Consider the following 22,395-nt stretch of genomic DNA (forward strand, 5'->3'; position numbering starts at 1 on the left):
GTCTTGGTAAGTCACTGTCTTTCATTCGTGACCAGAAGCTCCAGCTCCCTCTCCTTGTCCCTTGCACCACTGGCATCAGAGCAGAAGCCTGCTTAGGAGCGTGTGATTATTAAGCCATCTGTCCTCAGCCTTCCTGCTTTCGAGGGCTGGCAGCCTGGCTCCCTTTGGGTTCCTGTTGCATCTGTCACCTCTGGAGGCCACCTTTGTTCTGGATGAAACTGAGATGGACAGCCAGACCAGACCTGGGAAATGAGAGCTCAGTGCTCACACAGAGCGATCCAGCCAGGCAAGGAGGGGTGAAAGGGGCAGGTGAAAAGCTAGGAGCCAAGTGCCAGCCCCCTGCCTAGGGGAGGGAGTTCGGTACGGGAGTGGGGAGAAGATGTGAGCAGGAGGCCAGAAGGTGTGTTTTGCAACCTTTGTGGTTACTCACTGCTGTTGCTGTTAAACAGCAACCTTCTGACCTCACAGGACAACCATCACTTGTCACACACCTCAAAAGAGGGTCCCTTGAGCCCATCTAGTCCCTTGGGAGCTCCTCACACTCCTCTGGATCCAAGTTCAGCTGGCTCTCCAGAACGTGTCCAGGCCCAGGGCATAGCTCTGAGCCAACAAGGAAGTTCAGCTCACTTGGTTTCCTTAAAATTCACTCGTCAGGGAAGGGAAAGCCCTAACCTGCCTTGTCTGAAAAGGGCAGGGCCCCAGAAGTAAACTCTCAATTTCAGACAAAATCCCCAGGTCCAGCCCGAGGATTGAAAGTGCCAGTCTGAGCAGGTGTCAAAAGCAGAGATGCCTCTGTGGCACTGCCCTAGAGATCACCCTGAAGAGAAATTCCTCTTCTTCAAACCACCGTGGCTTGCCACGCTCAAGGGGTGGGTGAGGAGTCGGTGTGGACTGTAACCGTCGATTGACTCAAGAGCAAACATGGATCACATGCCTCTGCTCGTCCCATCAGCCATTTCCTGGCTGCTCTGATCTCAGGATGCTTGTTGTGGCTCCTGCTATCAGTGCTGCAACAGGCTGCAAAAATTTTCACGTCCCAGAAGATGCAAGATAATCAGGCGAGTCCCCAAAACTCAACGCAGCCAGAAGCTATTACAGTTCCCAGTCGTGGGGACAGGTGCCAAGAGCAAAACCACCAGATCCTGCGGTCACCTGGGAACCCAGACCAGAGATGCAGCGTTATAAGGTGGCCTGTTAGTGACAGCTGGTGCTTGTGATGAGTCCTCGCTACCAAGCATGAAAGAGAACAGACAGAAGCAGAGGGGGGCCCTGCGTACATCCCCCCCCCCCTTCCCCGTGCTCTGGGGCCCAGGCAGCCTTGGCTGGGGGCCAGGGCTGATAAGCAGCTGTCTGACCTCGGGGCTGTTGTGGATGGAGCTCGCTTGGTGCAAACGCTGGCAGGAGCCTCGGCAGGGGCTCCCTGCTTCCCCATGGGAGCCGTGCCGAAGCTGAGGCCCTTGCTCTTGGTCCCTGCTGAGGTGTGCTGCCCCACGGTCCCCGCTGGTCCCACCCGTGGACATCACCTCAAGGCCTGGTGCTGGACTTGCCTCTTCACGGCGTGCTCTGGAGGAGGGCGATGTTTCGGCACCCAGACCTGTGGAGGAGTGGCTGGGCTATGTTGCCTGGCGTGGGTACAGGCAACAGTGTAGTTCACTTAGGGCTGCCTTGAATCCATGAGAAAAAGAGCAGTTGCTACTGCGTGATTTAAAACTCCCTAAAACACACCAAAGCAGTAAGGCAAGAAATGGAAAAGCCACAGATGGGGAAAGCAACCGCTGAAGTAAAGGGAGGCTCTACCAGCCTCAAAGAGGTGGAAAAATTATAAAAGGAGACTGAAGGAGGGAATCTGTGGCCCCTCTTGGACCCCTCCTGTTCCTCCTCCTGGTGCACAAACTGAAGGTGTTTCTCCCCCCAAAGCGGCTCTCGTTGGCAGCGGTGTCCTAGCAGGACGCTGCAGCCCCCGGTGCCGCTGCCATACTCGGGCGGCCTTGTCACCACGAGGGTTCTAGCTCCCGGGACCACTTTGCGTTTTGCCGATTTTCCACAGCGTTTCTGAGAATCGGTGACGCTTCCCTGTCTATTACCCGTGGATGTGTAAACCGCCCAATTCTGAGCTTTTAATTGATCAGAAAAACGCCAAGCCTTTCCGTGAAGATGGGAAGAAGGCGGGGGGCAGCTGGTGAGAGTAGAGACTCCCCGTGGTCCCGGGGAAGGCTCCGAGCGGGAGGGAGAGAGGGAAGGAGGGAGGGCCGGGGGGGGGCGATGCCGCCCGGAGAGGTGGTAAGCGGCGGAGGAGGAGGGTCCCGGCGGGCAGGCGGGGCGGCGCGGCGGGCGGGCGGGCGGGAAGCGGGGCCGGCCCGGCAGTGCTGGCCATGGCGGCGGCGGGAGCGGGCGCGGTGGCGGGCGGGCTGGCGGGCATGTCGGCGCGGCCGCTGGGCGCGGCGGAGCCGCTGGCGCTGGGCTCGCTGCGGGGGAAGGTGCTGCTGGTGTCCAACGTGGCGTCGCTCTGAGGCACCACCACCCGCGACTTCCTGCAGCTCAACGAGCTGCAGCGGCGGTACGGCCCCCGCGGGCTGCAGGTCCTCGGCTTCCCCTGCAACCAGTTCGGGCACCAGGTAGGGCAGGGGCGGCGGGGCCGGGGAGCGGGGAAGGGCCGCCCGTCCCGGCTGGGCTCTCACGGGCTTCGCTCGGGGCGGTTTTCTTTTTGCGTCCCTAGGAAAATGCTACGAACGAGGAGATCCTGCTCTCGCTGGAGCACGTTCGTCCCGGCAACGGGTACAAGCCCAATTTCCTCCTGTTCGAGAAGTGCGAGGTGAACGGGAAGAACGCGCACCCGCTCTTCGCCTTCCTGAGAGAGGCGCTGCCCTTCCCGCACGACGACCCCTCCTCGCTGATGACCAACCCGCAGTACATCATCTGGTCCCCCGTCTGCCGCAACGACATCTCCTGGAACTTCGAGAAGTTCCTCATCGACCCCGACGGCGTGCCCTTCAAACGCTACAGCCGGCATTTCGAAACCATCAAGATCCAGGATGATATTGAATTGCTTCTGCAGAAGGTACCCAGGAATGTTCTCGAATAAAGCCGAGCGTCGCAGCGTTCGCTGCCCGGCCCCCTCCCTTCCTGCTCAGCTCGCTGTGCTCCTGCCTGTTTCTTTCGCAGGGGGCTGCTGCTCTGGCAGAAATCCCAATGTCTCGTGCAGGTTTTGCTTATGATGGTGCACCTTCCAAATTCTTGAAGTGTACCTGATGTTTTCAAAAGTTGCATGTGAATGTTTGGGAAACTATGCCGGGGAAAGCAGCTGTGAGTCTCAGTAGCTTACTGTGATTCTCTGAATAAAAAAAATACGTGTACTTTCTTGACGGCTGTGGCTTGATAAATCCGGGCAAGTTGGGTAAAGCGTGGTGGCCATCTTACCTGTTCATCAGCTCGTGTGGGTGCTCACAGGGGCTGACTCAAAGCACTCAAGCGCGATAGCACAGTCAGGCTGAAATGTGAATGCAAACCTAGGGCAGTGTGATGGGCAAACAACATCTGCGGGCTCTGCAAACTGTGAATCAGTGCCACGTCTTGCCCTGCGCGTGACGAGCTTGGCAGAGCGGGGGGGCGGCACAGAACAGAAATACTTTGCAAAACTGCTTACTGGACCTCACTTGAGGCTTGCCTGTGGAGGAAAGACACAGTGGCACATGGCCAGGGTGTGATTTTACACTGGCTGACAAACTCCAAGCTTGGCTACCAACAACAGGCCGCGACAGGTTAATAACCGTTCAGGCAAGTAGATGAGCGGTTCTGCAGCCTCCGCTGCTCCAGCTGTGCTGGCAGAGGGCTTGGGGAAGAACAGCTCTTTGGCCAAGGCCCACCTTGTCATTTGGCCTCCATCAGCAGATGCCCAGGGGGGACCTTAGAGCAGGAGCACCTGCTGTCCCTCCCCTTGTTGCAGAGCCACTGCCCCCTCGCTATCTCCTGGCTCTATCCCTTTTTGCATCGGTGGTAGCCCAACACGGATCTCTACATACTCACCCAGTCCTACATGAAGCCCGTATCACCTTTGTGCATCCCCAGTGCCTTGCAACGCAGGGAATCACACAAAGAACCGGTTCTTTTGTGTTCCCAGTGCAGAATACCAGCGCGTTCAACCACTTCTCCCACGGAAACTGTGCCTTGCCTCGGAGTGTCCTTGTTGCCCTTTGGGAACAGGAATTGCATGTGACAAAGTGCGGGTGCCCAGGGTTCAGGCAGTATTTTCTTCTTTTTATTCCTTCCCTAACACTTTTTTGACTCCTGTCAACCATGGAGCTGACGGGTATTTCACGGAGCTGTTACAATAATCCTGACATGTTGTTGCTGCGTGGCAATCCTGGGTTTACAGCCTGTTGCTGAATGGCTGGAATTAGGGTTGGTTTCCCCTGGAAAACCGCAAGCCTGTGCCAAATTTCACCTGCCATCTTACTGCCCAGTGGCTCAGGTCCTTCTGCAGGTAAATTTTCACTCCTTAAATGGCTCTGTAAGCACGTTTGCATTACAAGGCACTCCTCATGAGGCCTCATAGCACTGAGTATAAACTTGGTGCTGGACTGAGGAGTACTCAACACAGACTAGAAACTCGGGCTTTCAAAGGGAAGGCATAACACTTTCAAGCATCAGTGCACTGTTTTCATAATTAAAAACACTTGGGATTTGAGGTTCTTCGCTTTTTTTCCTGTTCATAGCTTCTCACCTCACCAATTCACTGGTTGCTTTGTTACTGTACCTACATTCAGGGCCCCCTCCGGTCTGAGGAGAGACAGTGGGGCAAAACCTACAGCTGGCTCCACCCTGCTTGCCGCTGCCCCTGAGTCATCGATCTTTGAACTTGGATTGCACAATCCTCACCGGGCTATTTCTTAACTTCCAGTACAGCTTTGTGGAAAAAAAACAGGATGTTTTCAGTAGCTATTTCAGCTTTGGAGCAGAAGCTGCTTGATTTGGGGGATTATTTTTTCAGTTGAATCTACTTCCCTCGTTAATGCAGGATGTTGAAATATGTGGAGAGTCTAGAGGATCGTGGGCAGCAGGAACTCACTGCATTGAAAAATCTTTCTCCGCACCAGCTGTGGCACTTCCTCAATCTTGGCTCACCAAACCTGAGCCATTTGAGTGGGACCTCCTTTGCTTTGCCTGTTCCCCACCGCCATGGGGGAGCCGATCCCAACAACTGCTGCTGTTCCAGTGGCACCCCTGCCAGAAAGGGTCTATCACTGAGCCCACCGGTCAGAAAGGCATCTTACACCGTGCTTATTCAGTGCTAATGGCCAAGGGATTTATTTACCTTCCGGCTGTTGGGGCTGTGCTAGCAGAAAAACAAAGCAGCAGCTCCAGAACAGATAGAGCCACGCCAGCAGAAGTACAGTGACGTGATTCCAGGATGAAAATTAGCCATGCCAGCAGGAAAACGAATGATTCCAGTGTAAGCACACCCAGCAGGAACTCTGCAGTGTAGATAAAAGCCTCCCAGCCTTGTTATCCCCTGTCTCATTTCAGCATTCTCCAGAGTAGGTGGCTTCTGGGGTAAAGTGGGCTGTGGTGGAAAGGGCAGCCTGCGGGCTGGAAACCTTCGGCAGCGACACCCGCAGAAGAGCACAGCCCCACGCAGGCTCTCGCGCCCAAATGTTATTTGGTGTTGTGACCAGAAGGGATGAAAATGTTTTTCTACAGGTAGCAGCTCTATGCTGAGGGTAGACCTGAAGAATCCCAGGTGATTCCTCAGGGATTATAAAATGGCCGAGTTCTATTTCTGTAATTTCAGAAACAGACTGACTCAGAAGGAAACCTTAAAATAATACTACTTTAGCACACATGGATGCTTCCATGGCTTGAGGATGTTGTCCTTTCAACATCTGGTGTCTGCCACATCTACACTCCTACACTCTATTTTTTTTGTACACTTTTATTGCAAACAGCCAATCCCTGCTAGCGTTCACCCTGCTTTTCCATTCTTCTACATATCAGAGTCCCATATATCCCCCTCCCTTTCTAGAGAATGTTTGGTCCCCCTCCTCCTCCCCTTAGCTGCTGATTGTTGCCATCAACTTCTTAAATCTTTAAGCAAGTTCATGTATTTGAAGCTGTCAGGAGCGTTAACTAGCTGCAGAGAAGATTATTATTCCTGCCCCTATCTCCGTCTCCCAGGTTCCCTAGTGTTCTGCCCACCAAACCCTAACACATCTCTTGAAATCATGGCTGATGAGATGTGGTGTTCAGAAGTGTCTACTCAACGGAAATGCCATCCAGTGGAGCCTAAGACTTTTCTTACTCAGCCCGTTAAATGTTCTTTCAGCTATTTAAAACCCCTTTCTCCTCCTGCTGAGCTTTGTTGCACCCACTAACTTTTAAGATAGCTTTTAGTCACCGTTTTTGATCATTGTCATTGTAGGGCAGGTAAGAAACACCTGCCTCCAACTGGGTGGCACTGGAAAGGGCTTTGTTCCTGTCAGTGCCACTCTCGCAGCGAGCACCCATCTAGTTCAGCTGGAGACAAGGGCAGGAAGCCAAATGGCTGAAAGGAAAGTGCTTGAGGAGACAGGAGAACACAGACACTCCCATCTACAGTGAAACTGTAATAATGTCATTTCCTAGTACTGAATCAGAAAGCTTTGAATGAGACCATTTTAATTGTTTACTGCATTTTCTATTAGGAGTAGGTAATTCATTAGCAGAGCGAGGTCAGCCATGTAAGCATTATCTCAGAACAGCTGACTCATTTTAAAAACACACCCAGTCTTGCCATAACAGGGTGTGTTAGTTCCTTGAAGCCCAAAGGGGCCCTGCCCTTTGAGAAAAACAGGAGTAAGTAACAGGACTCAACTCTCACTGGAAGGAGAAAATGGGTCTTCTTTTTCAGTGTTAAGTGGATGGACTTGCCCTGCTGTCAAAAACATAAAAGGCCTTTAGCAATTTACCCTGGATAGCTGCAGCGCTGCCAGGCCTGGCTGGCAGGAGGTAGAGCCCATCCGCCTACCACGCTGCTGGACACTGGCTGCCCAGAAGAGTGCTCCCCTGCACAGTCACAGCCCCAGCACATCACCCCCTGCCTTTTTTTCTTTGAGGTAAATGGATTTCTTTGGTGTATCAGTTTAAAGCAGGTTTTTAAGTCTCTAAATCATCATCTGAATCCTTCCCAATTTTCCCACTTCTGAAGGACAGGCTTCCTAAACAGCACAGGATATGCTATTCGAGAGACAAATGCCTAAACTGCTTCTTGGGAGGGTCTTTCCAGAGACACTTTCGAAACTCCTGAGTGCTCCCCAGCTGGTTACTCAGACCCATTCTCCTGTCTACTCCTGTAACAATCTGAAGCCTCCTTCCCTAGCCAACGCTCTGACCAGAGGTCTCCGTGAAGTCAGTTGCCACAGAAAATGGAGCAGGTAACACTGAAACCACGGAGTCCACACCAAACACTTCCGCCACCTGCTTTGGAGGAGGCCTCTCCGGGAGACCCTCTCGGCCACGGAGCCACCTCGGGGACGAGGCCCACCCCCCGCGGGGATGAGGCCTCCCTGCACCCTCGCAGCTTCCAGCCCTGCCTGCTCGCCGCCCCGCCGGCGCTAGAGGCCCGGGGAGGGGGGCACCCACCCTGCCCGCCCCCGCAGCCCCAGGGGCTGCGCCCACCAAGGGCCCGCATTCCGGGGCGGCCCAGCGCGGACCCGCGGGCCACGACTGCAAGATGGCGACCGCCGCCACAGCGCCCGCGCCGCCGGCCTCAACCCCCGCGCGCGGCCCCGCCCATCCCGTCAGAGGGCGCGCGGGCGGGGCGGGGCGAGGGCAGCAGGCTGACCCAGCGCGCATGCGTACGCGGGCCGACATCCGCCCGCGACGGGGCTCGCGCAGCGACATGGCGGCGGCTGAAGGCGGCGGGGCGCGGCCGGACGCGACGGTGCAGCGGGCCGAGCTGGGGCCGCTGCTAGCCACGGCCCTCCGGCCGGGGGAGTCCTGGTGAGCGTAGCCGGCCGGCCCTCCCTCCGTCCCCTTCCCCTCCGGGCGGCGGGGCCTGTGGGAGCGGGCCGGGCCGGGCCGGGCCGCCGCTGAGGGGGCCGCGCCGGCCGGTGTCGTGTGTTGCAGGTACCTGGTGGACAGCCGCTGGTTCAAGCAGTGGAAGAAGTACGTGGGCTTCGACAGCTGGGATATGTTCGGCGCGGGCGATCCCGGCCTCTTCCCTGGGCCTATCGACAACTCGGGTCTCTTCGGCGGTGAGTGCTGCCCGGCGGCGCTGGGCCGCGGGGAGCGGGGCCCTGGGCAGTGGGGTCTGGTGCTCGGGTCGCAGCCCCGGCTCGGGTAAGTGGCTCCCACCTGCGGTCGTCTCGTCGTGCAGCTTTCGCTTTTGAAGCGCTGTGTCCCGGGAGGATACAAGTGGCCCTGCCGGCCTCGTAAGTGAGGAGGAGGCTGGTGCGGTTTCTGCCCGCCTGTGGGAGGGTTGGTATTTTTTAGCATCGTGGTAGTATGTGTGTAGGTCATGAGAAGAAAGCATGCTGTTTGATGCCATGCTTTCTTATGTCTGTCTCCCTTTTAGATCCAGAAACCCAGAGTTTAAAAGAACACCTCATTGACGAGCTAGATTATGTATTGGTTCCCACCGAAGCCTGGAATAAACTAGTAAGGTGGTATGGCTGCATAGATGGACAGCAGCCTATTGTGAGAAAAGTAAGTATGGGTGAACCAAGGTCTCTTTAGCCTGGTTTCATTTTCTGATCTCTACCAAACTTAGACAATGTTTATTTTGCTAGAAGTGAGTTAAGACAGGATCCTCAGCAGCTCTTTGGAGATAATAACATGAGGTCTCTTTGACTTGGTACCTGAAAGAATGACCTTCCAGTATTACAGTTAAAATGCCTGAATCTTCAGTGATTCTCAGTTGATGGGTTATATGGGGTGAGAACCATGAACCTTGTTCTGTTTAACTTTTTACGTTATGATTGTTTGGACTGGTGCGGTGCTTTTATGTTGCATGGAATAGTTTGTGTTTTGTTGAAAAATGCAAGTTGTTAGTCAAGCTTATTGATCTTCCAGGACAGAATGAGGCATTGGAATAAGTGGTCTTTTAGTACAGATGGCTTAGGGACTTCCTCTGGAGTTTAAGGTGGTTCTTGTTTTCTCTTCCAAAGTTCTGTGATTCTAAAATCATGAGAAGGGACTATTTGTGGTTTTGTTCTGTAAGTCTTACTTTTGTTTGGCAAATGCAGTCATGAATGCATTCTGAGTATATAATCTGTTCCAGAAAGTGAGATTTACAGGCTGCTTCTTTGGAAAACTGTCAGACACTCGTTTGTGGGTAAAAGGTTTTTTGTTTTTATTTTAGTCGTAGGTTTTTGCACTGACTAAATTGAGCAGTGCCAGTCTGTGGGGTTCATAAAGACTATATCAACACTATTTGTTTGGTGTAGTGATTATTGTACAAAATTAATATTGCTTAAGTTTAAGTAGCATTATGTTACAGTAAGGGTTGCTTCCAGGTGCAAGACCCAGGAAAGTGTGACACCAGAATGGTAAAAGAAAGAAAGATCCCTCTCTTGGAGGCCCACTCATGCTGATCAGTGGTACTGGAACGTTGTCTTTCAGTGTGGGCTAGAAATTTTACGTAACGAGAAATTCTGACATCTTCAGAAAGTGTAAATGATCCCACGTTCACCAGGTGACCCCAGCTTCACTCTGCTCAGTAGACAGAACTCCTGTGTAAACCAGAAGTGGGGGGAGTGGAAAAGGATTATAGCATATAAAGGAGATGTGGGTTTAGTAGAAACAGATAACTTCTTGAGGAATAGAAAGTCTATACTGAGAAGAAAAACTAGAACTATTACTGATTAGTGCTTCTCTGAATGAGGAAGCTTTTGTTCCTGAACTGGCTAACCACTTTCACAAAGCCTGGGATGTTATTAGACACTCGCTTTTCTGAAAAATTCGGAAGTTGGACAAGAGGTTTGGAAGCTATTGGGGAAACACTTGGGTGACAGGCTTAACTCTGAGACTCCTTCTCCTGGGGTATCAGATGCCACTATTCAACGCTGTAGTTATTGGGGGCTAGAGCTTAGAGCTAGTGCTGTTTTATAGATATAAGATGCCAAGTTATTGTGGTCCAGTTAAGAGTAAATTTTTAAAGTTTTGAATTGCTATGAGAGTTTCAGTCTCTGTTGTTTATTGTTAACCTGATAACTTAAGTGATTTTTATATTTAAAAAAATGTTGAAATATAGCAGCATAGTATGTTTGTGGGATGTTACAGCCTCTTACGAAAAATATAAATCGAAAAGTCAGTGGGATACACAAGCTGCAGAACTGCACCTGAGTAGAACGTGGTCAGTATCTGGTTACAGTGTTCTCCAGATAGCATTGGAAGTAAAGCAGTTAAACTTGCGGTCCTTGAATGCTTTAATCCTTTTCCTAAAGCTGGATCAGCTGTAATTCATACATCAAAATATCCATAAAAGTAGGATTTGGGAAGTAATTTTCAGGCATCTTTGTGATTTTACAAGCTGGTATTTCTTCCATCCCTATGTGCCTGGTGATCAGAGACAAGTACAGGAGGATTAGATTAGATTTTGTTTGTGGTTCGGGTTTCTTTTGATAATCTCAAACCATGTTCTTGGGCAATCTTCTATAGAGTCCCACTGCAAAGTGTATTAATGTGCAAAATATAGAACAGTGTGCTTCCTCAGCGGTTGAATGCGTGTTGTGCTCAGATTGCTGTCCAACGGGATGACCAGAGTTTTACTTTGACAGAGAACAAGCTAGCTGATCAGACACTGTTTAAAAAGACATCTGCAGGTGATTAGAGACTCTTCTTGCCATTCATCTGTCCTAATGAACACAGTGATCTGATCAGAAACTTCTTCTTGGAAAGAGTTTTTCCAATTCTAAATACGGTTCTTATTTGTTTCTAACTATAGAATACTGGAGAACAGGAAGTCCCATTTAATGAAATTCCTTCTGAAAAAGAAATGGAGAACTTGTGAATTGGTTCCTTTGCATTCTTTAAAAAAAAAAAAGTCTAATTTGCCTGTCAAGCTGTTTAAACAGGGAGTTTTACTTTCTGTTGTAACAGCAAAATACTGAAGATCTTTGCAAATGTATTTGTTAATCATTTAGCTTCAAAGCACCTTGCATATCTAGTACAACCCTATAAAAGATCAGAAGAGGGAAGCATAATTTAGCTAAATTCTCACAGTAAGTCTCAGTCTTAATTCTTTGTTTCTTTCCAAAGCTGGGTAAAGTTGTTTTTTTTTTTCTGTAAAATGATACAGATGTAGATCATGGCAAATCTGGGGTCATGCGAGTAGAATAGAATAGGTATATTTCAGTTGGAAGGGACCTACAACAATCATCTAGTCCAACTGCCTGACCACTTCAGGGCTGACTGAAAGCTAAAGCAAATTATTAAAGGCATTGTCCAAATGGCTCTTAAACACTGTTACTCTTAAAAATTATACCTGCTGGTTCAATTAAATATCTCAATTTCATAGGCTCTATAGCTGCAAAGAACTGGGGAGAGAATTGAGTTGTGGGTTTTTTTTTGTTTTTTTGTTTTTTGTTTTCATCAGTTACATCACAGTTGTCTCATAACTGGCCTCTGAAACGTGCTTTTTTTTCTGGTATAAAGTCTTTCATGATCTGTAGGTGAAGAGTTGTGTCTAGTCTTACAGGATACCTTTTTAAAAATATGCTGAAAGCTCGTGGGATGGGTAGATGTACCTATTGGAGTATTCTCTCAAATGCAAAATTGATTTGAAAATGACTGAAATGAAGCAATGTCATCAAAACAAGTTCTGACAGATTTGTTTGTTTTTGCAAGGAGAGAGTCATGAGGTAGATTCTGTATACCATGCAGAAAAATCATTAATGCTTTGTCTTACTCTCTTCTAATAGAAAGGATTTTGCTCCAGTGTTCTAGGCTTGTTTGTTTTATGTAAACCTTAGCCAAAGACTAGGGGCAAAAGATAATTTTTTTTTTTTTCTAGAATGCATTTGATCTGTGTGATCAAATATTCTTCATGGGTAATTAGCTGGCACTTTTAGTTCAGCTGTGATGATGGGACCTTTGGATCCACAGGGGAAGGAAAGTACTGGGATTTCTTACATTTTAAAAACAAAACAAAACCCCAAAACAAGCTGATGGAGGCTGTGACTGAATCTGGACTTGAGAACAAGTCAGTGTTCAGTTTATGGCTTGACTTGCAAGACTCCTAAAGACTTAAAGTATTTAGACAGGTCTACCTTACAGAGGGCTGCTCGGTATTTTAACTTCGTGTTATTTTGTTTCTCACATCTGCCTTTTGTTTGCAGGTAGTGGAATATGGTCTGTTTGTGAAGCACTATAAGGTTGAAGTTTATCTTCTTGAGCTGAAGCTGTGTGAGAGCAGTGATCCTGACAATGTAATTAGCTGCCACTTTAGCAAAGCAGATACTGTTGGTAAGTAGTTCTCTGATGCATGAAGCTGTGGTCTGATGCTACCTCGAGATATTTTGTGCCCTCCAGAACAAGAATGATGTTGATAAACTGGCGCGAGTCTAGTGGGTACCAACAGGACAGTTGGGGTTGGAGCGTGTGATGTGTGAGAAGAGGCTGAGGAAGCTGTGTTTAGCCTGGAGAAGAGAAGGCTTTTGGAGGGACCTTGTAGCACCTATGAGGAGGTTACTGAGAATGTGGAGTCAAGCTATTTACTGAGTCACAAAGCAAGAAAACTGTGTAACAGACAGTAGTCATAAATTGAAACAGGACAGGTTCCAACTGAATATAACGAAAACATTTTCCCTATTAGGACAGCTAGACATTTGAACAGGGCCTGGAGGGGTGAGGGAATCTCCTGCCTTGCAAGTTTTGAACACCTGATTGGATAAGCCCCAAGCAGTCTGGTCTGAATTCAGTGTTGACGCTGGTTTGAGTGGCTGGACTAGGAACCTCCTCAGTTTCTTCCAGCCACAGTGGTTCTGTGTGCAACACAGGGAGTTGTGGTTAAGAGCTTTGAGGAGCACATTGCTTACTAACTCATGTCCTTAAGAAACATCCATGTCGCTCATGTAAAGCAGTTCTGTCTCTGGTTCTCCTACAATTCCCTCTCCCTAGTGTGTGAATATTTTAGTCATCTTCTTAATGGCTCTTCCTACACTTCTTGTTCTTCCTGAAATTTAGCCCCTCTGTCTTTCTGTATCATGGCTGTGTTTTCCCGTGTTAAAATGGTGAATGACAGCTGTCATATATGTCCATAAATGTGTCCATATGTCCATAAAGATGCTTTTTTTTTTTCAGTTTGCTGATGTATGGCCTGACAACAGTAACTGAAAACACTTCCTTTTTGAACCTATGTTATCAAATGATGACTGTTTCACAGAAGTTGGCCTTTGGGCAGAAACTTTTCAATGTGTTCTGAACATTATTGGTTTGAGGGCTTAACAGGCAAATACATGACTGAAAACAGAATTTATTCATTGTTTCAGACTAAATATTAGACAAGTTGTATGAGTAATTATAACTTTCATGATACATTTTCTATTCAAAGGATCTTGAAGGTTCAATGTTGTACCTCCTTGCTGAATGCCTGGCTTGTCAGGTTTTTTTTCAAAAGCACTCATGTTTTAGGTATTTTGGTGTTTTTTTTTCCTCCTGAACAGCTACCATTGAGAAAAAAATGAGAAAACTGTTTAATATCCCAGCTGAGAAGGAAACTAGGTTATGGAACAGGTATATGAGCAACACTTACGAGCAGCTCAGCAAGCTGGATAGCACTGTGCAAGATGCAGGGCTCTATGACGGTCAGGTAAGGGGCATAACTTTTTTTTCCTTTTTTTTTTTTTTTTTTAGATTCTCATGTACTGCTTTCTCTGATGTGTAATTTTTTTTCACTTGGTTTTATGTACTTTGAGCAAACATTGAAAATGTGATTTGTTAATGATTTTGCAAAATGTGCAGCAGATTTGTAGTTATCTTTATTACGTGAACTCTCTTTCAGGTTGTTCTAATAGAAGTGAAGAATGAAGATGGCACGTGGCCTGGACAGCATTTCCTGGCAAAGTAAGCAAGCAAGCATGTTCTAATGGGTTCTACTATTTTGTCAAGCTTGTTCACTTGTTTTTAGTGACTATGTGTTCTCTGTGGAAGCCTAATTATTACTGCCTTATTGTGCATTTCTTTATTTTGGGTATTTTGAAGGAGGAGATAAAATCTTGAATATAAATATTCTTCGGTGGTTCTGCTGCTGGTTTCTTGTCTTAGCAACAGTCTTCTTTTTAAAGCCCATTTCAAATAGGTTGTATAAGCTTGGGTTTCTACAGTGCTTAGGAGATGAAAGTGCTATTTATGTTGAGCTAGTCTAGTTAAAAAGTTACCTCTGCAGACTGCACAGTAAAAAAAAATAGCTGTCTTCTACCATTGTGGAACAAAAAGGATCTTGGAGTATATTTCCAAAGCTGCCAGTAGTGAATACTCAGAGTTCTGGTAGTTCCTCCTTAAAAAGGTATAGAAATAGCTTAACAACCCCCCCTGCCACTCAAGATAATTAGAAGTCTGTAAATTTTACACAGATATTATCTCTCTAATATCTAATTTAGAGAAGAGATGAGCAATATGGGGGGGGGTGATGAAATAATGTATGTATAGAGTGAGTGGTGTAGAATGGAAGTTGCTTACAATGATAAGAGCTGCTCTTATCCAGTCATACTACAGAAAGTAAAATCCTGTGATTTTACTAGTCTGATGGCCTACTTGCTTTCCCATGAGTAGGCCATTAGACTCGATAATGTTTTTCTGTACAATACAATTAACTTGTAGAGCTTGCTGCCGAGTGATCTGATTTGAGGTCAAGATCTTACCGGTGTTAAACTTGAAGAATGGATCAAATAGGTCACTGAAACTTGTTTTGAAACAATTCTGTACTTGTGAGATATAATACTGGGTAAATGGATCAGGAGAATGTTCCTAGGATTATAATGAACTTTTTGTAAGACTACAGTGCGAAAAGCATCTAAACATTCATGTCATGTACATAACTGAATACTAGTTGACAGTCAGTATTAGAGAGGGTGCCGTGCAAGACCAGATCATAACCTTTTGTTTCTATGTGAAGCGAAGCTAAAAAGGAGCCCTGTAGCATTTCCAGGCCTCAGTCTTTTTTTTAGCAGCTAGTCTGATAGGTAAAGACTTTTAATTAACCTGTAGTGATATTTAAATGAAAATGGTTATCAGTATGCAGATTAGTATTTTCTAATGATGTAGAAATAAAGATTTGCTTATTATAATGTAGAACTCGTGAAATTTTTTGACTTGATGCTGATAATGGGTAGCTGAAAGAATTGTAGTAAGTCATACATCTAGGATTATCTGTTCCTTTGTACGCTGTCTTGGCTAACTATTTCCTTTGCCCTTATCTCTGTCAGTTAAGAAACTAAGCATGTATAGTCCACATAATGTCTCCCTTATACAGTTGGGTGCATTGGTTTAGCAAGTTTTGCGCTCTGGCTCTTGTGCCCTTATTTAGTCTTTTAGGTTAAATGCATAATAGCTGTTTGTTCAAAAACACTGTTCGGGAAACCAAAGAGGGGAAGAAGAAGCTGGATTGCCCCTCCTCATTAGGATTGACTTTGGTGTGTGCTGATCAGCACACAAACTGCTGATCAAATGAGAAGGACCTTTTTATGTGGCCAGGGCAAAGCCTGTCTCTCAGGAAAGCAGTATGCTTTAATGTCTTTGGATTATAATGAGCCCTGCTGGACTAACATCATGCCTTCTTATGCAAAAGGTGGCTGTGTCATGTAAGGCAAGTCAGGTAGAAAGATTGGACTTTAAAATTCTTTCTGTGTTTGAAATGGAAGGAGGAAAAAGTTGAGAACTTAATCTGTTATAGACATATGATAACAAAAGATGATAACGAGCAGTATTTTCCTGTTAGGTTCAGTGATGTTTTCTATGCCTTTTTATGTCTTTAAGCTGCTAATATTCTACAGCAGTTGCCTTGATAACCCCAAAACTGTGTATGAATCATACTTGTACTGTTGAAAATAATGAGGAAGGCTGTACTGGATCTGGACCAGGTGTGTCCAGTAGCCTGCCTCATAGTGTGGGCAGTAGCAGATGCATGTAGGAGGAGTAAAAAAAGTTCCCTGTAAGAAGAGGGCATAATTAGCAATGTATCTGCCATGGTATACTGCTGTCTTCTGGTAGCCTGCAGCTCAGATGTTTTCAGAGATGATTGAGTCTAGATATTTATGTTGAATATATGTTGACAGTCTGAGGGGACATTTCTTCTGCATTTTGGTGATTCCTCTGTTGTGTGTCATCACTCCATGTCAAATGTGAGTGGGCTGGTGGCAATCTAGACTGGATCATTTGTAGATCTTAAGTTTTCTTTCTGCTGCTCTTTCAAGGTGTCCTGGGTTTGGCTGGGATAGAGTTAATTTTCACAAGAAGCTAGGAGGGGACACAGCCAGGATAGCTGAGCTGAACTAGCAAAGGGGATATTCGATACCATATGACATCATGCTCAGTATATATTTCATTGTGCATAACTCACTTCGTATATTCTTTTGTTAGTATTATTGTTACTATTATTTCTTCTCTCCTTGTGTTGTCCTGTTAAACTGTCCTTGTCTCAACCCACGAGTTATTTACCTTTTTCTTCTGATCCTTCTTCCCATCCCATGGGGGCAGGGGAGGGAATGAGTGAGTGGCTGCATGGTGCTTAGTCGCCGGCTGGGCCTAAACCAGGACAGTCCTTTTTGGTACCCAACATGGGGCCCAAAGGGTTGAGATAATGACAGATATGACCACAGCGTGTTAAAATAAATTTGTTATACGCATTTCTTATATAGTCGCTGGTCACAATGTTGGTTCATTTGTTCACATGGTGGTGTTATCTAAGTTCTTATATGCACTATGTATTCCCTGCGGTGATGTTCTGTCACCTCTGGGAGAGGGATCAGGACTGTCATTTTGCTGTACCTAGGTAATGTTGATTTATGATTACATCACTGGTCACGAGGTTAAGCTGGTTCTTGTATTCGGCATTGTTGTCATGCCTGTACCTCGGGCACCTTCTCTCAGAATGTATTAGCAATTGCACCCAATCTATGGGGAAGACGGGAGCAGGGGGGATACTTTCTCCTGTTCTTTTACCTCCCCTTTCTCTTTCAGGCTAACTACAACAGCTTGTGAGAATTTTGAATATCCTTGGGATGTTCAAGCCAGCATGCTCTTATTGCTATGTCTCCTTAATGTGTTTCAGGTCTTGTTTAGGGTTACAAAAAACTTCTTTTAAGAATACCACCCAGAGATCTGCCCCAAGGCTGGATAGTCATGGGTGGCACGGCATATGGGAGAATATGGGCAGGTATCTAGAGAACTTCTCACCTCCAATGGTTTGGAACTTCACTCCTGAACAACTACAGAACCCTCATGAAGTGGTAGAATATTTGAAAGGAAAATGCTGTGGCTATTCCAAAGAGGCACAACTTACCACACTGTGCTGGGCCCTGGCCAGCATCTACCAAACACTGCTCAATATTATGCAGCACCCTCAGCGGGCAGGGAGGGAAAACAGACCGACAGGCACTGCAGCTATTCCAACCCTCATGACAAGCACTGTGGCTACTCAAACTCTGGCGACAGGCACTGTGGCTACTCAAACCCCAGCGACAGGCACTGCAGCTGAACCAGAGAACCAAACTGTGCCAGTATCAGTTGCCCCTGTACAGAAGAAGAAATACACAAAAAAATCAGCTCACTTAGTGAGGGATGAAAGTGAACCAGGGTCATCACGAGAACAGGAGGAAGAGGCAGAACCAGAGATAATCACCCGATCCCTATCCCCGAGTGAGCTGCGAGATATACAAAAGGATTTCAGCCGCCATCCAGGCGAGCACATTGTCACCTGGCTGCTCCGATGCTGGGATAACGGGGCCAGTAGCTTGGAATTAGAGGGTAGGGAAGCCAAGCAGCTGGGATCCCTGTCTAGGGAAGGGGTCATTGACAAGGCGATTGGGAAAAAGACACAAGCCCTCAGCCTCTGGAGGCGACTTCTGTTGGGTGTGAAGGAAAGGTACCCCTTCAAGGAAGATATTACATGTCACCCAGGCAAGTGGACCACTATGGAGAGAGGTATCCAGTACCTGAGGGAATTAGCTGTGCTAGAGGTGATTTATAATGAGCGGTTACCCACAGATCCAGATGAAGTGCAATGCACACAACCCATGTGGCGGAAGTTTCTACGAAGCACACCACCATTGTATGCCAACTCATTGGCAATAGTGTCCTGGAAAGAAGGTGAGGGACAGACAGTGGATGAAGTGGCTGGACGACTCCAGCAATACGAAGGAAGTATCTCTTCTTCCCTACGGGCCTGCATCTCAGCTGTGGAGAAACTGCCAGACATGCTAGCCGAGAAACTGTCCCGAGAGTTCCAGCGATTCGAGGATAAGTTCTGCCCCGCACCTGTCCAGGCCCCTATCTCAGCTATTAGGAGTCAGCATTCTTCTGCTGAAGAGAAAGGGTATAGAAGGTACACATCACGTAGTACCCTGTGGTTTTACCTGCGTGACCACGGAGAGGACATGAGGGAGTGGGATGGAAAACCTACCTCAACCCTAGAGGCACGGGTAAGTGAGTTGCAAGGAAAAACAATCACAAAAGGGGATTCTTCCTGGAAAAATGCTGCTCCAGTTTCCAGTGGGCAGTTCCCCAGACAGAGTAGAAGGGCTGATCTCATTTCTGATCCTCTTGAAGGGACTTCTGATTCATGTTTACAAAAAGTGCGTAATGAATACTATGACCAGGATTAGAGGGTCCCTACATCCAGCCAGGTGGAGGAAAGGGACAACTGAGTTTATTGGACTGTGTGGATTCGATGGCCTGGCACGTCAAACCCACAGGAGTATAAGGGTCTATAAGGGTAGATACCGGTGCACAGTGTACCCTAATGCCATCAAGCTATAAAGGGGAAGAACCTATCTGTATTTGTGGAGTGACAGGGGGATCCCAACAGCTAACTGTATTGGAAGCTGAAGTGAGTCTAATGGGGAATGAGTGGCCTACACACCCTATTGTGACTGGCCCAGAGGCCCCGTGTCCTTGGCATAGAATATCTCAGGAGAGGGTATTTCAAGGACCCAAAAGGGTACCGGTGGGCCTTTGGTATAGCTGCGTTGGAGATGGAGGAAATTGAACAGCTGTCTACATTGCCCGGTCTCTCGGAGGACCCTTCTGTTGTGGGATTGCTGAGGGTCAAAGAACAACAAGTGCCAGTCGCTACCACAACAGTGCACCAGCGGCAATGTTGCACCAACCAAGACTCTCTGATTCCCAGCCATATGCTGATTTGTCGACTGGAGAGCCAAGGAGCGATCAGCAAAACTTGCTCACCCTTTAATAGTCCCGTATAGCCAGTGCGAAAATCGGATGGAGAGTGGACACTAACAGTAGACTATCGTGGCCTGAATGAAGTCATGCTGCTGTGCTGGCCATGCTGGAACTTCAGTACAAACTGGAATCAAAGGCAGCCAAGTGGTATGCCACAATTGATATCGCTAATGCATTTTTCTCAATCCCTTTGGCAGCAGAGTGCAGGTTGCATTTTGTTTTCGCTTGGAGGGGTGTCCAGTACACCTGGAGTCGACTGCCCCAGGGGTAGAAACAAAGCCCCACCATTTGCCGTGGACTGATCCAGACTGCAGTGGAACAGGGTGAAGCTCTGAACACCTGCAATACATTGATGACATCATTGTGTGGGGCAACACAGCAGAAGAAGTTTTTGAGAAAGGGAAGAAAACAGTTCAAATCCTTCTGAAGGTTGGTTTTGCCTTAAAACGAAGTGAGGTCAAGGGACCTGCACGGGAGATCCGGTTTTTAGGAATAAAATGGCAAGATGGGCATTGTCAGATCCCAATGGATGTGATCAACAAAATAGAAGCTATGTCTCCACCAACTAGCAAAAAGGAAACACAAGCTTGCTTAAGTGTTGTGGGTTTTTGGAGTGTGCATATTCCAGATTACAGTCTTAATTGTAAGCCCTCTCTATCAAGTGACCCAGAAGAAGAATGATTTTAAAATGGAGCCCTGAGCAACAATAAGCCTTTGAACAGATTAAACAGGAAATAGTTCATGCAGTAGCCCTTGGGCCAGTCTGGACAGGACAAGATGTTAAAAATGTGCTCTACACCACAGCTGGGGAGAACGGCCAGAGCTCTATCTCTATACTGACTCATGGATTGTGGTAAATGCCCTGTGGGGGTGGTTGCAGCAATGGAAGCAGAGCAGCTGGCAGTGCAGAGGCAAACCCATCTGGGCTGCTGCACTGGGGCAAGATATTGCTGCCTGGTTAGAGAAGCCGGTTGTAAAAGTACATCACGTAGATGCTCACGTACCCAAGAGTCAGGCCAGTGAAGAACATCAAAACACCCAGCAGGTGGATCAGGCTGCCAAGATTGAAGTGGCTCAGGTGGATTTGGACTGGCAACATAAGGGTGAATTAGTTATGGATCAGTGGGTCCATGATGCCTCAGGCCATCAGGGAAGAGATGCAACATACAGATGGGCTCGTGATCGAGGGGTGGGCTTGACCACGGATGATATTGCACTGGTTATTCATGAACGTGAAACATGAGCTGCAATCAGGCAAGCCAAGTGGTTAAAGCCTCTGGTATGGAGGGCAATGGCTGAAGTATAAATACGGGGAGGCCTGGCAGATTGACTATATCACACTCCCACAAACCTGCCAAGGCAGGCGCCATGCGTTTACAATGGTGGAAGCAACCACCGGATGGCTGGAAACATATCCCGTGGCCCGTGCCACTGCCTGGAACACTATTCTGGGCCTTGAAAAGCAAGTCTTACGGTGACATGGTACCCCAGAAAGAATTGAGTCAGACAATGGGACTCATTTCTGAAACAACCTCACAGACACCTGGGCCAAAGAGCATGGCATTGAGTGGGTGTATCATATGCCCCATCATGCACTAGGGTCCAGGAAAATTGAATGATACAATGGACTGCTATAAACTACAGTGATACTATAAACTACAGAGCGCAATAGGGGGTGGGACCTTCAAACATTGGGATACACATTTAGCAAAAGCCAACTGGTTAGTCAACACCAGAGGATCTGCCAATTGAGCTGGCCCTGCCCAATCAAAACTTCCATGTACTGTAGAAGGGGATGAAGTCCCCGTAGTGCACATGAAGAATATGTTAGGGAAAACAGTCTGGGTTAGTCCTGCCTCGGGCAAAGGAAAACCCATCCATGGGATTGCTTTTGCTCAAAGACCTGGGTGCACTTGGTGGGTGATGCAGAATGATGGGGAAGTTCGATGTGTACCTCAAGGGCATTCGATTTTGGGTGAGAATAGCCAATGAATTAAATTGTATGATGTTAATTGCTAAATAATCCTGCCACTGTATGTCATTGCTACTACAGTTGCTATATGCCATATCAATGGGATTACAGTAAGAATCGCCCAAATCAATGAAGTATGGACTTTGATGAAACTGAGTGAAGTGCAGCAGTGATGGAACTTAAACTGGCTTCAGCAACTGGCGCCCAGCAACTTCCTCAAAATAGACATCTTCAACCTGCAGACTGTGGGTGTGGGCCGTGCCAAATACACCAGCTGTGAGCTCCAGATGCAGCAATCCAACGCCACACACCATCTCTCCTGCCCTGAAAGACTGTTAAGACGGATGGAGCCCCAAAGTCATGGATTAAATTAACTCAATGGACATGTTAGAGGGGGTGGCTCATAGACTAAGGGAATGAGATCTCTGTGTGTTTATATATGCGTATTAAAAAAAAGACAGGAAAAGTGGTGGTGACTAATTGGAAAGTGTAGGATCTGGGCATGACGTAGGTGGTATAGAATAAGGGGTGGTTAGTATCCTGGGTTTGGCTGGGATAAAGTTAATTTTCACAAGAAGCTGGGAGGGGACACAGCCAGGATAGCTGAGCTGAACTAGCCAAGGGGATATTTGATGCCATATGATGTCATGCTCAGTATCTAAACTGGGGGAGCTGGCCGGTGGGGGAGGAGGGATCGCAGATTGGTAGCGTGCTGGGCATTGGGTTCCAGGTGGTGAGCAATTGCATTGTGCATCACTCGCTTTGTGTATTCTTTTATTAGTATTATTGTCATTATTTCTTCTTTCCTTGTGTTGTCCTATTAAACTGTCCTTGTCTCAACCCATGAGTTTTTAACCTTTTTCGTCTGATTCTCCTTCCCATCCCACTGGAGCAGGGGGGAGGAGTGAGGAAGTAACCGCATGGTGCTTAGTTGCTGGCTGGGCCTAAATCATGACACACAGGTTATTTCACAAAGCTTTTTTACCTATTTTTAAGGGATTTATATTTAAAAAAAGAGAGTGATGCTCTGGTTTTTTTGTGGTTACATAATA

The 22,395-nt window shown here is 47.5% G+C and overlaps 2 protein-coding genes across 14 annotated transcripts in view; both read left to right on the forward strand.

Moving 5' to 3' along the window:
* The first annotated feature begins 2,333 nt into the window (after positions 1-2,333).
* On the forward strand, positions 2,334-3,353 carry GPX1 (glutathione peroxidase 1). Its single transcript, XM_052775652.1, has 2 exons — positions 2,334-2,615; positions 2,717-3,353. Exons 1-2 carry the CDS (start codon positions 2,373-2,375, stop codon positions 3,080-3,082), a joined length of 609 nt encoding a protein of 202 aa, XP_052631612.1. The 5' UTR covers positions 2,334-2,372; the 3' UTR covers positions 3,083-3,353.
* Positions 3,354-7,825: 4,472 nt separating this feature from the next.
* USP4 (ubiquitin specific peptidase 4) overlaps positions 7,826-22,395 on the forward strand; it is a 50,731-nt gene continuing 36,161 nt past the window's right edge. For 3 of the 13 annotated variants that reach the window (XR_008233557.1, XM_052777764.1, XM_052777765.1), the window contains exons 1-7: positions 7,841-7,974; positions 8,101-8,228; positions 8,549-8,679; positions 12,312-12,438; positions 13,638-13,783; positions 13,976-14,037; positions 17,243-18,514. Coding sequence is in view for 10 of the 13 variants with exons in the window: in XM_052777764.1 (XP_052633724.1) it covers positions 7,874-7,974; positions 8,101-8,228; positions 8,549-8,679; positions 12,312-12,438; positions 13,638-13,783; positions 13,976-14,037; positions 17,243-18,514 (1,967 nt within the window). In the remaining 3 variants the exon portion in view is untranslated. Of the gene's footprint in view, positions 7,975-8,100; positions 8,229-8,548; positions 8,680-12,311; positions 12,439-13,637; positions 13,784-13,975; positions 14,038-17,242; positions 18,612-19,568; positions 22,188-22,395 lie in introns of those variants that run through there. The other 10 variants (XR_008233558.1, XR_008233559.1, XM_052777773.1 and 7 more) reach the window with 8 other exon arrangements.

Source organism: Harpia harpyja, chromosome Z (assembly GCF_026419915.1).
Source record: "Harpia harpyja isolate bHarHar1 chromosome Z, bHarHar1 primary haplotype, whole genome shotgun sequence".
Lineage (NCBI taxonomy): Eukaryota > Metazoa > Chordata > Aves > Accipitriformes > Accipitridae > Harpia > Harpia harpyja.